The sequence below is a fragment of the Passer montanus genome, unplaced genomic scaffold, assembly GCF_014805655.1.
Source record: "Passer montanus isolate IOZ18808 unplaced genomic scaffold, ASM1480565v1 scaffold48, whole genome shotgun sequence".
NCBI lineage: Eukaryota > Metazoa > Chordata > Aves > Passeriformes > Passeridae > Passer > Passer montanus.
Genome location: NW_024369707.1, coordinates 3,040,249 through 3,057,223, shown reverse-complemented (window position 1 = coordinate 3,057,223; position 16,975 = coordinate 3,040,249). Strand labels below are relative to the sequence as shown.

General features: G+C 38.8%; 2 protein-coding genes across 6 annotated transcripts in view; both read left to right on the top strand.

Moving 5' to 3' along the window:
* The window catches only part of RASA2 (RAS p21 protein activator 2), a 39,654-nt gene extending 35,994 nt beyond the window's left edge, over positions 1 to 3,660 (top strand). For 3 of the 4 annotated variants that reach the window (XM_039722316.1, XM_039722314.1, XM_039722315.1), the window contains 2 exons: positions 337 to 526; positions 1,271 to 3,660. In XM_039722316.1, coding sequence (XP_039578250.1) covers positions 337 to 526; positions 1,271 to 1,301 — 221 coding nt within the window. In that variant the 3' untranslated portion in view covers positions 1,302 to 3,660. The remainder of the gene's footprint in view (positions 1 to 336; positions 527 to 1,270) is intronic. The other variant, XM_039722313.1, reaches the window with a different exon arrangement.
* Positions 3,661 to 9,967: 6,307 nt separating this feature from the next.
* RNF7 (ring finger protein 7) lies at positions 9,968 to 16,856 on the top strand. Of its 2 annotated transcripts, none has more exons than XM_039722297.1 (3): positions 9,968 to 10,584; positions 13,590 to 13,637; positions 15,080 to 15,136. In XM_039722297.1, exons 1-3 carry the CDS (start codon positions 10,414 to 10,416, stop codon positions 15,134 to 15,136), a joined length of 276 nt encoding a protein of 91 aa, XP_039578231.1. In that variant the 5' UTR covers positions 9,968 to 10,413. The 2 variants fall into 2 exon arrangements, with proteins under 2 accessions (XP_039578231.1, XP_039578230.1); XM_039722296.1 differs by having other exon boundaries at positions 10,370 to 10,591; positions 15,080 to 16,856.
* Positions 16,857 to 16,975: the final 119 nt, after the last annotated feature.

The following is a 16,975-nucleotide window of genomic DNA, read 5'->3' as shown; positions in this document are numbered from 1 at the left end:
AACTGTAGGTGGTGCTTTTCTGCCTTTGTTGTTCCTTTCCTTACCATGTGATGAATTATATTAGACATGGTTTTGCTGTAAGAATGCACTGAACTCCTCTTAATGTGAAGAGGAGAGAGCTGGATGCTCAAGATGCTGAGCACAGCTAGCAGCAAATAAACTATAGAATTGTAAATACATTTAATAGATACTGCCTCCTGCTTTTATCTTAATCCATTTTATGTATAAGCCAGAGTAACTTTACATTTCTGAATGTTGGAGTTACCATTTGCATGAGAGTTAGATTTGTGTTTTAATTGTTGAAGTTCTCCATGGGATGACTGTGCTTTTTTGTAGAGGCTTGTGGAAGTATAGCAGTCTATCAAGGTCCTCGGAAAGAACCAGATGATTACTCTAACTTCACTATAGAAGATTCTGTAGCCACTTTTCATACACTTCAGCAGATAATAGATATAGTAGAAAAGCTGAATGAATCACATGAAAAATACCAGAAGAAGAGATCATCTAGTGCCAAATATGGTAGTGAGTAAGTATCTTTGACATTGATAAATGTGTATTTTGAGAAAAGTAAATCAGGGGGTGAGGCCAGACTTGTTGGGGTAGAGATCATGAAGGCAGAGTTAGACAACACAGACATGGAGAGAATAAGGAACATCATTTGTAGTAGTGCAGCTTTTTACCAGTTGTTGAAGATCTGAGTTCTTCTAGTGTGGATTCATCTGTTCCTGTTGAGATTCCTGTAAGTGGGTGCAGTGACTCTTTCAGAAGTTATATGAAACTGTCAAAGTTTTACTGCAGAAATCTGTCCTTCAGGTAGCATATTTACCATTTGCATTTCACTTGCCATACTCGATGATACAGTTTCTCATGAAGGTAAAAAACCTGTTCTTTGGAGTACATTATTGTTCCAGAGCACATTCTTTAATTCTCTTCAATCCTGGATTATGCCTCTGGAACACCACTAGCAAATTTTTAGATTTCTTCTTTGCATCAGTAATGATTGATTGACCAGGAAAAAAAGAAAAGCTCAAACCCTGATTTGGTTTGCTTAGGTTAGTGTTTGACCCAAGTTGTTCAGAAAAATTGGTTGTGATTTAGAAGTCCCATGTGAAAGTAAATGAAGTTTTTGCAAATCACTAAATTTCACAATTAATGGTAGAAATGGGGTTTTTTGCTTGATATTAATTGAAATTAAAATTGCATGAGGAGAACTAGAAAGCAAGTGTTAATCTCTAAAAGTATTTACATATAATATTTTGGTTTTTTGCAGAGAAAATCCAATTGTTGGAAAGGTTTCCTAACAAAAACAAACTGGCCCGCTTGGATGAAAAAAGAAACTGGAAATGTTTTGGAGTGTTTTGGTTTTTTGTTTGTTTTCTTTTTAAAATTCATTATATGCATTTTTGCAAAATATTTAAGAGTGAACATAAATGCTAGTTGTGTTGACAATCTATTTAATATTTAAGAGAAAAATACCTTTTTGGAAATCCGGTCTTTAAGGTTTATTCTCATTTTGCTGAAGAACTTGAAGTTTCAGGTTCTTGAAATAACAGATGTGAATAAATCTAAACGTTGTTTTGCCATTGTTGTCGTATTGGAAAGAACTTTCTAAACAAATAAGCTTTTTCATGGAAGAAAATCCACACTGCATTTGTTGGTTGGATTATGTCTCAGTACATACACTGCACACTTGCATGCGTTTACCATGAGTGCCTGCCCTGCTGATACGGATCTCCAAATAGAAATCCCAAGGTCTTGTGATGTGGAAAAGATCTGAAGCTTCACACTCGATACATTTGACATATTTTTTCCTTGTGTTAGGTGTTGTCAGGACTTGATTTATCTACAGTTGAAGTTCTACAGAACCATGCAGTATGCTGCAAATAATCTGGACAGCAAATACCAGTGTTAGTTGTGTTATTGAGTACTAAAGAAGAAATCAGGGAACTTACGTTGTACCTCTTGTTTACATTTGGAGTGAGTAATATATGGAGTGACATTAGACCACTATCTATTTTCTTTAGCGTTTTTTAAGGTACATATTTTTACTTAATCTAAAAAGAAATGCAGGGTAGTAACATTCTTCTTAAAATAGGTTTGCCTACAGATATAAAAATTTAAGTGTGAACAGATTGTGGTTAAGTACTGATCAATTAACATCATCCCATGTATGATTTAACTTCTTTTTATAAAAAGTAATAACTACGTCCAGCTCAACTTTTGACTACAAATCTAATAAATAATCTCTATTATAATCACTCAAAGCACTTTAGATATCTGGACTATCCCAGATTATTTTTAGATACTTTGTAGTATCTGCTTGTTATGATCAGTTGAATGATCAACATTGTTTTGTCTTTAAGCAATGCTTCAGTGAATATTTTTGTATCTTTAGTTACATGGATTTGTATTTGCCACTTAACACAATTTTAAACTGGCATTCGTGACTTCAGTAAGATTAATTTTTGCTCACTATGTTTGAAAAGTTACTTTTCTGCTGAGAAAAAGTATATGTATATAACCAGGAAGAAGCAAAGGTATTACTGTGGCAACTTTGCTTCATCAGTATTAAATACAATGGTACTCCTTGGAATATTATTTTTAACAAAAGTTGTATGTGGTACTTTTATTTTTAAAGCATTTTCTGTGGGGTCTTTGGTTGTTTTGTGGGGTGTTTTTTTAGTTTGGGTTTTGTTTTGTTTTTTCAATCACGATTTGGCCAAATTAATTAGGAATGTAACTTAGACTAGAAATCCACAATGCTTGAAACAATAAGGTGTTGAAATTACCACACATTTATTATAGTGTTGTAAGAAGGCTTTCTATTATGGAAGCAATGTGGCAAGACAGGATTGAAATTTCTTTGGAATGAATGTAACTCGTTAAAATGACTTCAGTTTAATACCAAGATATTTTAGAATATCTGGGATTCAGTGCTAGGATCTGCAACATCACAATCATTTAATCACCTCAGCTGGTTTTGCCTTTTCCTTTTTTACACATTTGATGTGTTCAACAGGACTTTTATTTGCCAACAGTTAAAACTGAGGGAGAATACAACAATGCAAATAAATGTGTTTTGCCAAGGTAAAGATTAATTGCCATTAATCAAAAACTGCCATTAAACAAAGTTGAATGTGGTTGAGTGTCAGAATTAGGTATTTGTTGTATATGAATTAACCCTGTGGCAAACCCTCTTCCTTGGAGCCATTTTCTGTTGTTTTCAAAGTAAAATTTATGAAAATTGAGTCGTATACTCTTACAATGTTGGGGTTTTATAATATGCACTTTTTTTTTTTGCTTTGGTACTGGAATATTGAGAAAAAAACCCAGAAGGCCATTTGTGACCATTAAGATTTGATTTCTCATTTTATAATGTTTTCAAGTACAGTAGATGTTCTAGAATTTAATTAGGTACAAGTAGGATGATTAATAATAAAAGTTGCATTCATTTTGATTAGTCTAGAAAAGTGATGTTATTCAGTAATTAGTTCTGTTAGGATTGTAAAAGTTTTAATGTTCTTATGATGATGTATTGTTGAATGTATTTTTATTTAAATTTTATTTTCTTATCAAGACATTAAAATGTTTTGTAACGTTGCTTGAGAATAACTCAGAAATAAATTACAACAAACCTGAGATAAGCTGTGTGTTTCCTGTGAGGCCTGGCTGTTTAAAATGGTAGCATTTAACTGAATGAATGGGGTTACATGCAGGACTTGGGTATAAAGAGAGAAACCTGATTGATGGTGGGGGCAGAACCCACCAAAACTGACCTGGGGCATGTGGCATCTGCAGCATTGTTGCATTCTAAATTGGTGGATGGGGAGATAAATGCTGGTTCATCATTTAGTGTAAGAGCATGCAGAGAAGCCTTGGGAATTTAACAGTGTTTAAGAAGTTTGTAATGATTAGTCTGCTGAGTTGAAAGATAGCTGGTACTGTGTTGTTAGGGTCAGGTGAATCGTTTTTTTTCTTGTTATAGTGATTTGTATTCCATTTCCTGTGCTGTGTACCAGTACAGGCTGTGAAATTTGTCAGAACTATTTAAAATACATTGCATATGGAAAAAATTATAAATTATGTTTACTTTTCTCAAACTGCTTTCTTTTTTTTTTTCCTTTTTTTTATGTAATCTGGGCACTTTTTTGCCACCCACTCTCCTCTCCTGTTCTTCTGAAGATTTTTTATAAGGAAGTTTTGTACATGTACTTCTTAATGCCCTGAGGTGTTTTGTTTCCTTGTGCAGAGAACTGACCTGTTGTCCTTTGTTGCTGGCATGGAAGCTTTTGTCAGGAGTTACAGTGCAAACCTTCCAGCAGTTTTGGAATTCATTTTGATTAATCTGAGGTAAGATGTATTAAGGTCCAGTATGAATGGTCATTACATTCATTTGAAGAGATTACAAAGCAGAGGAAAATAAGTATGAAGTTGGAAGTACAGGAGGAGATTTTTTTTCTGTGAACATTAACAAAAAGAATTGCATGTGTTCTGTAATGATTACAGCAGATTGATCCTTTCTTTTCTCTGCTAATATGCTGCCTTCTCTAACCATTCCACCAACCTGAGTTTTCTCTAACCTGTAACACCAGAAGGGCATTCCCATTTCAGAGCTCTACATGTGCCACTCAGGGTCATGGTTTACTGGTACACTTGGCAGTGCTGGGTTAAAGTTGAGCTGGAGGTCTTTAATAATATAATTGATTCTATTAATAAATGCATGCTAAATGTTTTACAATGCATTATCTTTAATTCCTGGTCATCTGTATGACAAAGTTTGCAATGTTTACTCACATGATAAGGACAGATCCTGTATTGTGTTTAAAAGATCATACACAAGACATTTAAATCAGGCCAATAAGATCCCAGTAACATGCAACTTCTAGTAGAATGGAGAAATGCATGCAATTTACTTGAGGTTCTTAGAAATACTTACAGAAGCATATTTAACTAAGGTTGGTGTGATTTATGCACACTAAATAAACCAGAAATTCTTTAATAGCAGTAAGGAGAGTATATCAGTGTTACTGTGTCCAACGGTGATGAGACTGCTGCTGAAATATTTTGTATATTCCTGGGATTCATCATAATAAACAATGAAAAAAAGAACATTAATTTCGGAGTTGAAGAGCTGAGTTGTAAGAATTGGGAATATAGCCTATAATTCAGCTAAATTACTTAGGCACTTTATTTATCTAAATCTGACACAAAAATGTTGATAATTGGTTGCTTTACAATGAGAATAAGATTTTAAAAGATCCAGTGGCTGCAGTGTTCAGGAAGGGCTGTGCTTTGTAAGCATTTAATTAGGTACAGAAATTAAGAACTTTAATTAGGTATCCTTGGTAAGAATATTTTGGGTGAATTTTTTTTAAATAAAAGCAAATATATGACCTTGCTGAAATGCTTTAAAATATTCTTTATGTTAATAAATGTTTATGGTAAATAACAAAATTCAGCCATCTTACTTAATACAATTTTCCATAGAAAATCTTGTATGATCAAGATTTCTAAGTGTTTGTGTCCATCATTATTTTAGCATAATTACTATTGCAAATGCCACGGCAGTTGTATGACGTCTAGTTAACAATTTCACCAAAAACAGGATGTAAATCATTATACAGATTTTAGAAACTAAATCCAAACAAATGGACCAAAAATTTAGTTTGCTTTAAGGAGTTGTGAATTTGTTCCTCACTTTCATCTTTTAGTTTTGGTCGTTCCTCGTACACAGGGAAAAAAAGCCAAGAGGATCACAGAACAGCCAAAGTAAACCTCCTGTGTGACTTAAATTGAAGGCTTACAGGTAAAAGTCTCTTACCTGCTCCCTCTGATGTCTCCAGAGATGCAGGATGTGCCGTGCTGTGTGTGCAGCAGCAGGGAGGGAGGGGAGGTGTGTACGGGGAGCAGGGCTGCAGGGAGGGAGGGGAGGTGTGTACGGGGAGCAGGGCTGCAGGGCCAGCAGCAGGGAGGGAGCTGAGGTGTGTACGGGGAGCAGGGCTGCAGGGAGGGAGCTGAGGTGTGTGCGGGGAGCAGGGCTGCAGGGAGGGAGCTGAGGTGTGTGCGGGGAGCAGGGCTGCAGGGGCAGCGGCCAGGCCCTGCTGCAGAGGGGCAGTGGCTCAGCTGGAGCTCGGGGTTAGCTCAGCCCTCGCCTTCTGCTCACCAGGACACCGCTGCTGCAGGACAGGAACAAGCCTGGAAAAGGCAGGGAGCAGAGACAAAATGAGTAAAAAGGAAACTCCCCTTTAAGAATCAAGTGATCTGTAGTAATGCAGCAGTACAGACCTGAAAATTAGATGCAGCTTTCATCCACAGACCTTTAAAGTACTTAATGAAAAAAGGGAAAGTACCTACAAATCAATCTCTTCTTTCCATACTGGGTAACAGAAGGCACTATGCTTTGTATAGCAATGCAAATTTGAAAAGTTCAAGAGGAAAGATAGAACTTTTTGAAACACAAAACAAACACTGATTTCTGTGACAACTAAAATAATTCATCTAGCTTCCTCCTGAGTAGTTGATTTATATTCCAGTTGAGTTCTTCCATTCTGTCAGGTTGTGACATTTATAAGGGTTTGTTATTTTCTTGTTATTTATATATATACTTGAATTTAAATGCATATTTTTGGCACTGCCTTGACCAAAATCTAAAAGTAGAAAAGTAGATCAAGGTAAAAAAAATTAGTTGTGACATGGTACACAGGATATAACATTTGCAAAGGTGAATAATGAGAATATAAAGTTCACCTGTGCAACACTTTCCAGTAATTCAAATATGGGAGTAAAGGGAGTTTCTATAAGCAAGTTGCATGGCTTCTCTTTGTAGTGCTTTTATTTTTTGTTTGGGGTTTTAGGGATTTTTTTTTTATGAGGAGGGGAGGTCTGGTGTGGTTTGGAGGGCTGGATTTGCTAAGAGTGGCTTTTGGGGTCTATCCTGATACTAGGCAGAATCCAAATATCAGAGAGATGTTAAAAATAACAAGACAGACTGTGCTACCTCACAAATATATATGAAGTGTCCATATTTTAAAATAGGTGGAGGCTGTGCCCCTGCACAACAACAGAACAACATAATTTGGTTTCCAGTTTTCAATTCAGAATGCAGCTCCATTCTCAAACAGCTAACTACAGTTAAAATAGACAAAATTTTATCTTCACAGGTTTTCTAAATTAAAGAATGGATACGAGATAGACATCTAACCTGAAAATCAGCACTGTTCAGAGGTAATAGTAATAGCTGAGTTTTACTCCAGAGTAAAACAATTAGTGAGTAGAGAATTTCATAAAGCAGTCAAAGGTCCTTGTGTCTCTGGTTTTTAATCTCTGCTGCAGAAGGAGAGATGGATGAGCCAGGGTGTTGTGTGAAGAATGGAGAAGTTCCAAGGGTTTAGACTTGATTAAAGCAGCTCAGCAAGATCAGGATCTCTTTAGTCTCTTGTGACACAGGGTTTTCCATTAAAGCAGAGAGGTTCCTTTGCAGAAGTCATTAAGGTGGGGTTTTTTTTAATAACCTCTGTAAGGATTTCCCTTCTGTGTATTATGAGTCATGAATGTTCTTTTGTTTCACTTGAAGAGTAAAGCAGAATGCATTTCAGAATTGGAATTATTGCTACTTCTCAGTCTTTGAGCTCATTCCTGGACTTCTCTGAAGTTCATGCCCAGTCACATTGATTTATAGGAATATTGGGATCCCTTTGCTTTGCTGTGCAGCAATGTATTTGTGTGTTTTCTTCCCATTGAGTGAGATCCTCCCAGTGCAAAAGGGAAGCAGTTTATTCCACTAATACATGTTTCCCTAACTCCTGTTGTGATTTCCTTTCTATTTCTGCATGCCTTCTACGTGCTTCTGTTTCACAGTACCTATCAGCACTGGAGTCTGTTTTCCATTTTGGCAATTCCATCTGGCAGCTTCAGTAGACCCTTAGGAGCTGTGCAGGTGGGTTTGGCACAGGTGGTGGTGTGCTCATGCAGCACTGTTCCCTGTGCTGTCTTCTCTTGCAGCCCCACTGTAGCCAAGTCTCAGCCCTACTGGCCATTGATAGGCCCATGTAGCATATTCCCATTGGGAAAGAGGCACAGAGAGAGACAGATAACCAGAGTTTAAGTAATAGTTTTGACAGAGAAGTGTGCTTAAATTGTTTTCTTTAGCAGATAAATTGACATGGTCCTCAAGTGTTTTGATATATGTTAATCTATTGACAGAACAAACAGTAAGTGGGATAATGCAGTCCAGTACATGCACCACTTTGCCAAGATAAACACATACTTATATAACTGTTCTTTGCATTATCATAAAACTGACATTTTTGTCAAGGCTTTGTTTTTAATAAAAATAATTTTCACAGAATCACTAGGTTGGAAGAGACCTTCAAGATCATCAAGTCCAACCCATACCCTAACACCTCAACTAAGCCATGGCACAGAGTGCCACATGCAGTCTTTTTTTAAACACATCCAGGGATGGTGACTCCACCATCTCTCTGGGCAGACAATTCTAGACTCTATCACCCTTTCTGTAAAAAACTTTTTCCTGATATCCAACCTATATTTCCCTTGGTGCAGCTTGAGACTGGTGTCTTCTCATTCTGTCAGTGCTGCCTGGAGAAAGAGACCAACCCCACCTGAGCACAGCCACCTTTCAGGGAGTTGTAGAGAGGGATAAGGTCACCCCTGAGTCTCCTTTTCTCCAGGCTGAACACCCCCAGCTCCCTCAGCCATTCCTCACAGGGTTTGAGCTCCCAGCCCCTCTCCAGCCTCGTTGCCTCCTCTGGACACCCTCAAACATCTCAAGGTCCCTCCCAAACTGAGGGCCCAGAACTGGCCATTTGAAATTGGAGTAAGATTATGAACAGAACACTTAGGCTGGTACAAAGTTGGGTGTCAAACACTTGGAGCTTTGAATGAGTATTTTTTACATGGAGACCATCAAAATTGATGAGTTACACTGCATCATTACTTTGAAATTATTACAAAAATTTAATTTATTATCAATTATGTAATATAAAGCAATATTTCAAATTTGGATACTTAGTATTGTAGACATTCTTTTTTTCCCATTCTGTAGCACCCAATTGGCTTTAATTCTAGCTGAACAATCCCTTGATGGGCTGAAAGGAACTTGGTTTGAGTTCTCATTTTCAGATACTCAATTTGCAATGTTTTCAGTGAATGAGATGAGCAAATGCCCAGTCTGAAAAACTGTGGTTTTTATTTACAATTAAAATCAGTGACAGTGTACATAGGGAAAACCCTCTGGAAGAGCTGTTGTGGTTTGTGCCACTCTCTCATGTGTCACCTCCTCAATGTCAGGTGTGGCTGCAGGGGACACATGAATTACAGACTGCCAGAACTACTTCTCAAAAATGGCTTGGAATTTTTCTTACCCAGCTCTTTAGATGCTAAAATAGCAAGAAAATAATTTTTAGGTGGGAAGCTATCACTTTATTTCTCTAAGGCAGCACGGACAGAGTCAAAGGTGCCTGTGTTATATTTGCTCTATTTTTACTGCTAATCTCAGTGGGGTTTATATTTGACTTTGCATCATGTACAGCAGGTGTGATGGTTTGACAGCACTCAAACACAATTATAATCTCTGTCTTTGTTTGCTCTTAGAACTAAAGAATTGCATCAGTTAGGGACACAAGGCAAATTGTATAAATCTAAAAACCCAAAACTCCAACAGGATTTGCTTCTTCTTTTTTAATCTCTATTTAGAGGTAGTTGACATTTTACATAGCAGAAATTAAATGTACTTAATTTTTTAAAATATTTTAAACTTTCTGGATTACATCTAGTCCCAGTAATTCAAACTCAGAAGTGCCATGATGGTTTTTGAAATGGACAGAAAAGACTGATGAGTTAAAGGTGTGGAGCTGGCAAAGGGAATTGAACAGTGGCGTGAGAGAAGTGTGAATCAGCCAAGCTCAAAGACCTTATTCACATGCTCTTTAATCATGTTCCAGGTGCGTCTGAACTGACAGTTGAGTAATGTGCATAGACTCTTTAATATAATTTTATTTTTTACTTTATTGCCAAGATAGCCAAGGTGCACGCCACTGCCGAAGTGTTTTGCTTATTCTGTTAGCAGTCTTAGGAAATGTGCTGAGTTGGAAGATTGCGTTGTCTCCCCGTACTGAAGGCAGGCCAGAGCACTGGTGAAGTGATTGATTCCGCACGCTGCGGACGAGAACGCCCTTCCCGAGGTGCCACCCTGGCACCGCTCGGTGTCCTGCTGAGGCACTAGACGTGCCTGCAGGCTCCGAAGGCGGCCGTTCTCCGGGCAGGGCTCCTCGCCCCGGGGCCCGCTCCCGGGGGCCGCTCCCGCTCCCGGGGCCGCGGGCGGGGCTGCGCTGCCGCCGCCGCCGGAGGGTGGCGCTGCCGCCCGCGCGGCCGCCGCGTCCCCGCCCCTCCGCCATGGCCGATGTGGAGGACGGGGACGAGCCCGGTGCCCCCCACTCGCTGCCGGGCTCCGCGGGCTCCAAGGCGGGCGCTCCCGACAAGATGTTCTCGCTGAAGAAGTGGAATGCGGTGGCCATGTGGAGCTGGGACGTGGAGTGCGACACCTGCGCCATTTGCCGGGTGCAGGTCATGGGTAAGCGGCGGCCGGGCGCCATGGCCGCGGGGCGGGGGGCCTGGCCCGGGCCCGGGCCGTGCCGTGGCCGCCGCCCTGGGCACGGCGGGCGCAGGGCAGGGACGCGGTTTCCGGCAGGCGGGGGGGCTGATCCCTCCCGCCTCCGCTTCCTCCTCCGCGCCTTCCCGGAGGAGGAGGAGAAGGAGGAGGGCCCCGCGGGGGCCGGGCCGCCGCTCCGGGGGCACCGAGTGCCCCGTGCCCGGCCGCGCCTCACGCAGGCCTGGCCCCGCCGCGCTGCTCGGGTCCCGTCCCCTGCAGGGCCGCCTTGTCGTGAGGGCTGCGGCTCGTCTGCGGGCCAATCTCGCCAGCACTAATTTACCGAGCTCAACGCTGCATGCGTGGGGCTGCTGTTTATGAGGCGGATTTTGTTAAGGGGTTTCTGTTCGGGTTTTTTTCACGGAGCAGTTACGGATGTACATAAAAATTTATTTTTCAAATCTGTTGAACCAAGGTGTCTTACACTACTCTACAAGCGTGATTACTGGTGTAGTTAAAGACACACAAATGTACTGAGAAATCTATTGAGTAAGGGATTAATTTACTTGGTTTTGAAATCCAGAGACTGTTTGAAAGCACCTTCATTGTTGACTCATATTACTGTTTCTGATATCTTTGTTAAATGTGGTATTTATCTTGGTTCTTTGAAACCTGTTTAAATTCTTCCTTTACAGTGTGTTCATATCTAATTTTTACTATTGGGCTGAGTCATCCTAGGTACAGCTGTCCTCTCAGTTGGGTGTGCAACACTTCGGCAGGACAAAGGACCCAAGATCCCCTCCAGAGCACCTTGCTTTTGTAGGGCCAAGAACCATGATACTGAAAAGTCAGGATATGGTTTAACAGAAATGAGGAAAAATACACAGTTCTGTCACTTCTCATAAATGTTTTGCTGGGAACCTTCTGTGGAACAGAGGAGGCAAAAGGGTGTACAAGAGGAAGAAAGGTGAAGCATAGGCTGAAGTGATGGGAAATTGATATTTTATATAAACATGTTTTGAAGATTATTTGCCTTTTTTATGGTAAATAGAGACCACTCTGGAAATATGAAATTGACTTCATTTACCATGTAAACCATAATTTAAAAAACTTGTTTATCCCCATTGTAAGCTAGGTTGTTACAGAACACTAAAAAAAAAAGTCTTAAATTAACAAAATCTTACCCAGAGCTATTATAAAACTTAAAAAGAAAGTAACATTTTTTCATAGCTAGACCAAGGGAGTACTTTTAATCTGAAACTAGAAAAAAAAATCTGAAAAAATCTAGTAACTGTTTGTTGGGAACAAACCACATTGTTAGAATGTGAAACTTGATCATTACTGACTTCAGTTTAGCAATTTCACGTTGACCCTGCCAGAGCAGGTCTGGCTCCTGTAGAGCCACTGCGTCTGCAGTAACCTTAGGTGGGAGGCAGTGCCAGGCTCAGACTGGCACTTGCTGAAGGTTTTGCAGGGAAGGAGGTGTTAGCTGGCTCCATTTTCTTCTGGTTTAACTCCTTCAACCACTGTGGTCTCAGATGCACAAGGCAAGGAGGTGTTAGCTGGGAAGCACAGGATTGCAGCTGGGCTGGCTTTGCTGTCCTTAGCCCTTCAGTCTGACCCCGCTGGGGTTAGGACGCAGGAGTGGAGACAGCTTACTTTGGTGTGGAGGCAGTGATTTCTGTCCGTGGCTCTCTGTGCTGCTTCTGTCTGAAACTGCAGCTCTAGGGCTCGATAGGGCAGCTGATTTATTGTGACTTTCTGCTGTGACCCCAGATTCACCATGATACAAGTTGAAGCACTTCGGCTGAATCTTCCCAGCCCCTTGGCCCTTAATGATGTTGAAATATAAATTACAGGGACAGACAACAGGAAAGCTTTGCTTTCATCTCAGTGAAGAAAGGGAAGCTGTTTTAGAGTTCTCTCCTCTTTGTTCTCTATTACCTGAGAAAAGCAGGAATGTCTGGGCAGATCAATCTGAAATAGAAATACTGGCCCTATCTGGCAGAGACTGCACAAATACTCAGATTTAAATTCCTGTAGCACATTATAGTTTTGTCTTCTGGGAGAATTTGGTCCAACAAGTGACATGTAAGCCAGATTCAACCTGCAGGACGCTTGTTTAAACTAGTTCCTTTCCTTTGGAGGGGATGAAGATGTGCTTGCTCACATAACAGTTGAACACTTTCTGTTGTGCAAGATTCATGCCTGAGTGTCTGTGGCAGCCCATGCTGGGGTAAAGGAGAAGCAAAGGTGTTTTCCACTGCATTGTGTGGCACAGTGGGAAGCCTGGAAGTTGTCACTCTTGTATCTTACTGAGTCCTGGAGCTGCCATCCAATCCTAAAGCTGCAGACTGGAGTGCATAAAGATTATAAATATTTTTAATTATATATTCTGCATTTTTTAACATATATTATCAAATGTACCACTGTATTTGTACGTGTGTGACTCCTGTGAAAATAAGATGCAAGTACTTGTTAAGGGAAGCTACTATCAAAAGTGATAGGTGGTGGGAGTTGTGGTGAAAGATGCACAGCCTAAAAAATCAAAATTGTGAATGACTTCCTTAAAAGGAAATGCTGACATCTGAAAACAAAGTCCTGTAATTAGGGTTTGGCTTTGTGCTTGCTCTGGTCTTAATATGCCTGAGTGCCTTGGCACAAATCTGCGGGCTTTTATATCTACAAAATGGAGAAGGCTTTTTTTCAGCAAAAGTTATGAAAATACCAAAGCAATGGAAAATAAACAAAACATGCTGCAGAGTTCAGAGTCCTTCTGATCTCTTTCAGATATATATTTCATTGTCATTTGCACAGTTTTAGAATTTAAGGGGGCTATTTAATGTTAAAGGGCTGAACTAGATCAAAACTTGAGACTTTTACCTCTGTAAATTTGTATTAGAGTTTATATTTTCCTCTGACAAACCTATTCTTAAGATGGAATCCTGAGAATCAAATTGAGTTTGTTCTTGTTTACTTTTAGATGCCTGTCTTAGATGTCAAGCTGAAAACAAACAAGAAGATTGTGTTGGTATGTAGTGACTTCATTCGCTTGTTTTTCAATTGAAGCTTCTCTCAGTATGGTGCATTTTAAAGTTTGAAGGGAATACTGATTTTATTAATGCTCAGAAGTAAACTGGTGTTTTGTTCTACATTGTATCATCTTTCTACATTAGTAATACTTTGTGCTTTATTTTTGAGCAATAAAAAAAATCAGTAATCAGTTTTCATGTCAGCTGTGCTGTAAAACAAAACAGCTTCCAATTTCCTGTCAACACATACACAACTAAGAGGTTTAGGTCGCTTTCATTGTGAGCATATTTGAGATAATGTACCTTTTTGAAGTGGGTAGGAAAAAGCTGCTTTTTTTCTTCAGAGGTACATGCCAAAAAGCACAATGGTAGTACAAGTAAAAAATCCTCAGTTCTGAAGTAAATGTGTTTGAGTTAGAAAGTGGTATTTTTCCCACTCGTAATTCAGAGATAATGGAGGCAATGGCTTGGTTGTTCACTTTTCATTCTCAAAGGTGGAATCACTTCAGTTTAAACATAATCATTCTTTCAGCGCCAGTGTGTGTAAAAGAAGGTCTTAATTCTGAGTGTTTAAATTGGAAATAGTGAAAATTATTTCAAAGAATTTGCTTTAAGCCTTTATGATAACTTTTAATGCAGTGGTAAACCTTTGCATGCTGTTGAGCTTTGTGTTTTAAAGTGTATTGTCTCAAAAAAACTGCTGGGGTTATTTGATGATTGCTTTAATGGGAATAGGGTTTTCCTGTTCAAGATATCTTAATTGGCTTGCTAAGTATTTAAGATAGACAGGAAAAAGTATAATTTACAATGCTCCTTTGATTGGTATCTTTGTGCTTGTGAGGAGAATGTGAGCTAATAAGGAAAAAAGCAAAGTTTTGAAATATTATTCAGCAGTAAATGGATAACAGATAACAATTTTTGTAGTGTTGGAACAACTGGAGCCTGCGAATAACTCCTGTTGTAAAGTCCCATTTTAAGACTATGCTGTGTCACATGTGCCTCCTTGCTCTCATACGTTTCAGTTCAGACAGTGCCTTTCATATGAGAATTTGGTGATATGCTCTGGTGTGATAGTGAGTCAGTAGTGCATTGGCTTTATTTTGGTACTGGGGAAGATAAAGGGAGCAACTTTAATAGTTGCACTTATTTCCTGGGCAGAACGTATCCCTAAATGTGTTTATGCAGTCACAAAACCCTGTCACTTTATACAAGAAAATAAAAATATATGCATTTCTTTTTTTAATATTTGGAAAGAAGTAAAAGGCTTGATGGTGGAACTCACTATCATCAGGACGATCATAATAATCTAATCTCAGTGATGAGCTGTTTTGTCTGAAGTTTCCAGTGGTTATAAATATTTGAGAGTGCTCGTTTGAACCTTGCTGTAGGAGTTGATTGAACAGCTGAGTGTGACTGGAACATGTTCTTTCTTCTCTTTCAGTGGTTTGGGGAGAATGCAATCATTCCTTCCACAATTGCTGCATGTCCTTGTGGGTGAAACAGAATAATCGCTGTCCCCTCTGCCAGCAGGACTGGGTAGTCCAGAGAATAGGCAAATAAAAACTGGAAGGATTTCTTCCTGTTGCGCTTATTGGAATGGTGTGTGTGTTGTGCCCTGTGCTCATGCAGAGCAGAACGTGTCCATCAGGACATGACTCACTTGCTTTACCTGCTCCAAGACCAGAGTGCAGGCCTCTGGCTGCTCAAGGTGCACTCAGTCCATGCTCAGGCTCACTGCAGGGGCTCCACAACTCAAACAGAAGATGCTGCTTCAACAAATGTATCTGCCATGATTAGAGTGTTGTCTGGATCAGAGCATAGAAACGTAGTGGTGCAGATTATACCCTAAACACAGAGCATTTAATCTTTTTCCATTGATAAATAAATTCAATTGAAAGGGTCACCTTACCTGGTCTGATACACTGCATAGTTTACAGCCAGGAGAAAGAAAATATTTCCTAAGTACTATTGTATGCAAAAACACAGCCAGTGTGTTTTTTAAGAAACTATTCTGAGTTTTAATCTAAAATTAACAGTGTGTAAAATACATCATACATGCTCCATATCATATGTGCTTCTTCCATCACACTGTATTAAACATTTCTAATTTAGGTTTTCCTTATGACTTTTGTTTTCTTGTGTCTCTAAATCTGTTGCTCTGTTACATTCTAGACATGATTTCTACAACCATAACATTAAAATTTAACTATGTTAATAAGTTTTTTTATTTGTATTTCTGTTAGTGATCATGGAGACATGTGTTTTTAACCCAAAGATTTTTTGTAGAAAGTCGTGTATTTGATATCAGTTAACTAGAGGTGTAGACAGTCATGCTGGTTAGCTGATTAATATAGGAAGCAAACAAAAGTGATCATTTAAATAGGCCAAGAAAAGGAGATACTAATTAAATCTAAGGAAAAATGGTAACTTGTGATTTCATGAAAATTCAGTTAATAGAAATTTCTGTATTTTTATTTGTCATAGTGTTTTGGAAGCATTTTTTTCATTTTTGTGGAAATCCTGAATATATAATCTTCTTTGAATTTTTTCTTACAGCTGTTTAAGTGCTTGCCTCTAACTTTGTCTTTTCCCTAAATAGCCAGATGATTATGAAGCTGAACATATGCTGTGGGATTTTTAAATATATATGGAACAGAGAGGTAGAATTATTGCTTTCAATCTGTAACAAATTCAGGCTTAATAAAATGGTCAATCAATATGGGTGAAATTGAAGCAATATGCATTGTTTACTTCAAAATTATAATCTTTAATGTTTAATGTGTTTCTCAGTAGATGTATTTTTGTCTAATTCTAAGTACATTTAAAGAGGTTTATCTTCACTGTATAAAATATTTCTAATCTTTGTATCATCAAGCATATTGCAGAGTTTACTGTGGTTTTGTTTAATACTGTAATCTTGGTTTTGAGATGTTTTGATTTTTTAAATGTAGTTTTTGTTTGATTTTTTTGTTTGATTACACACTGAGATTAAAAAATTCTGAGTCACTGTTACACTGTATCACATCAGTTGTTGTTATGCCAGATGATGTCTGTCTTAAAACCCAGAACAAATGTAAAATATGTTAACAGTAGTAACAAAGTGCCTCTAGCATTTACATTGTTGTGGAGTATTTCTGTTTGTGTAAAAATATTCCCAGAATTCTTGGAAAAAAAAATCTGAGTGGACATGAAAATGAATTTTAGCTGTCACAGTCAAACTGTATCTTACCTACCACCTGTTTTCTCTCTCCACATTTGGACAGAGGCTCCAAATGCCATCTCGTCCCATCAGAGCACTTTTTTTTCATTTTTCTTTGGTTTATAGGTGAATATGGAA

Excerpts from the sequence above, each read along its gene's own strand:
- RNF7 (XM_039722296.1), top strand. The coding sequence starts at position 10,414 with ATGGCCGATGTGGAGGACGGGGACGAGCCCGGTGCCCCCCACTCGCTG. Across the intron at positions 10,592-13,589 it reads TTGCCGGGTGCAGGTCATGG|ATGCCTGTCTTAGATGTCAA; the intron begins GTAAGCGGCGGC and ends GTTTACTTTTAG. Across the intron at positions 13,638-15,079 it reads CAAACAAGAAGATTGTGTTG|TGGTTTGGGGAGAATGCAAT; the intron begins GTATGTAGTGAC and ends CTTCTCTTTCAG.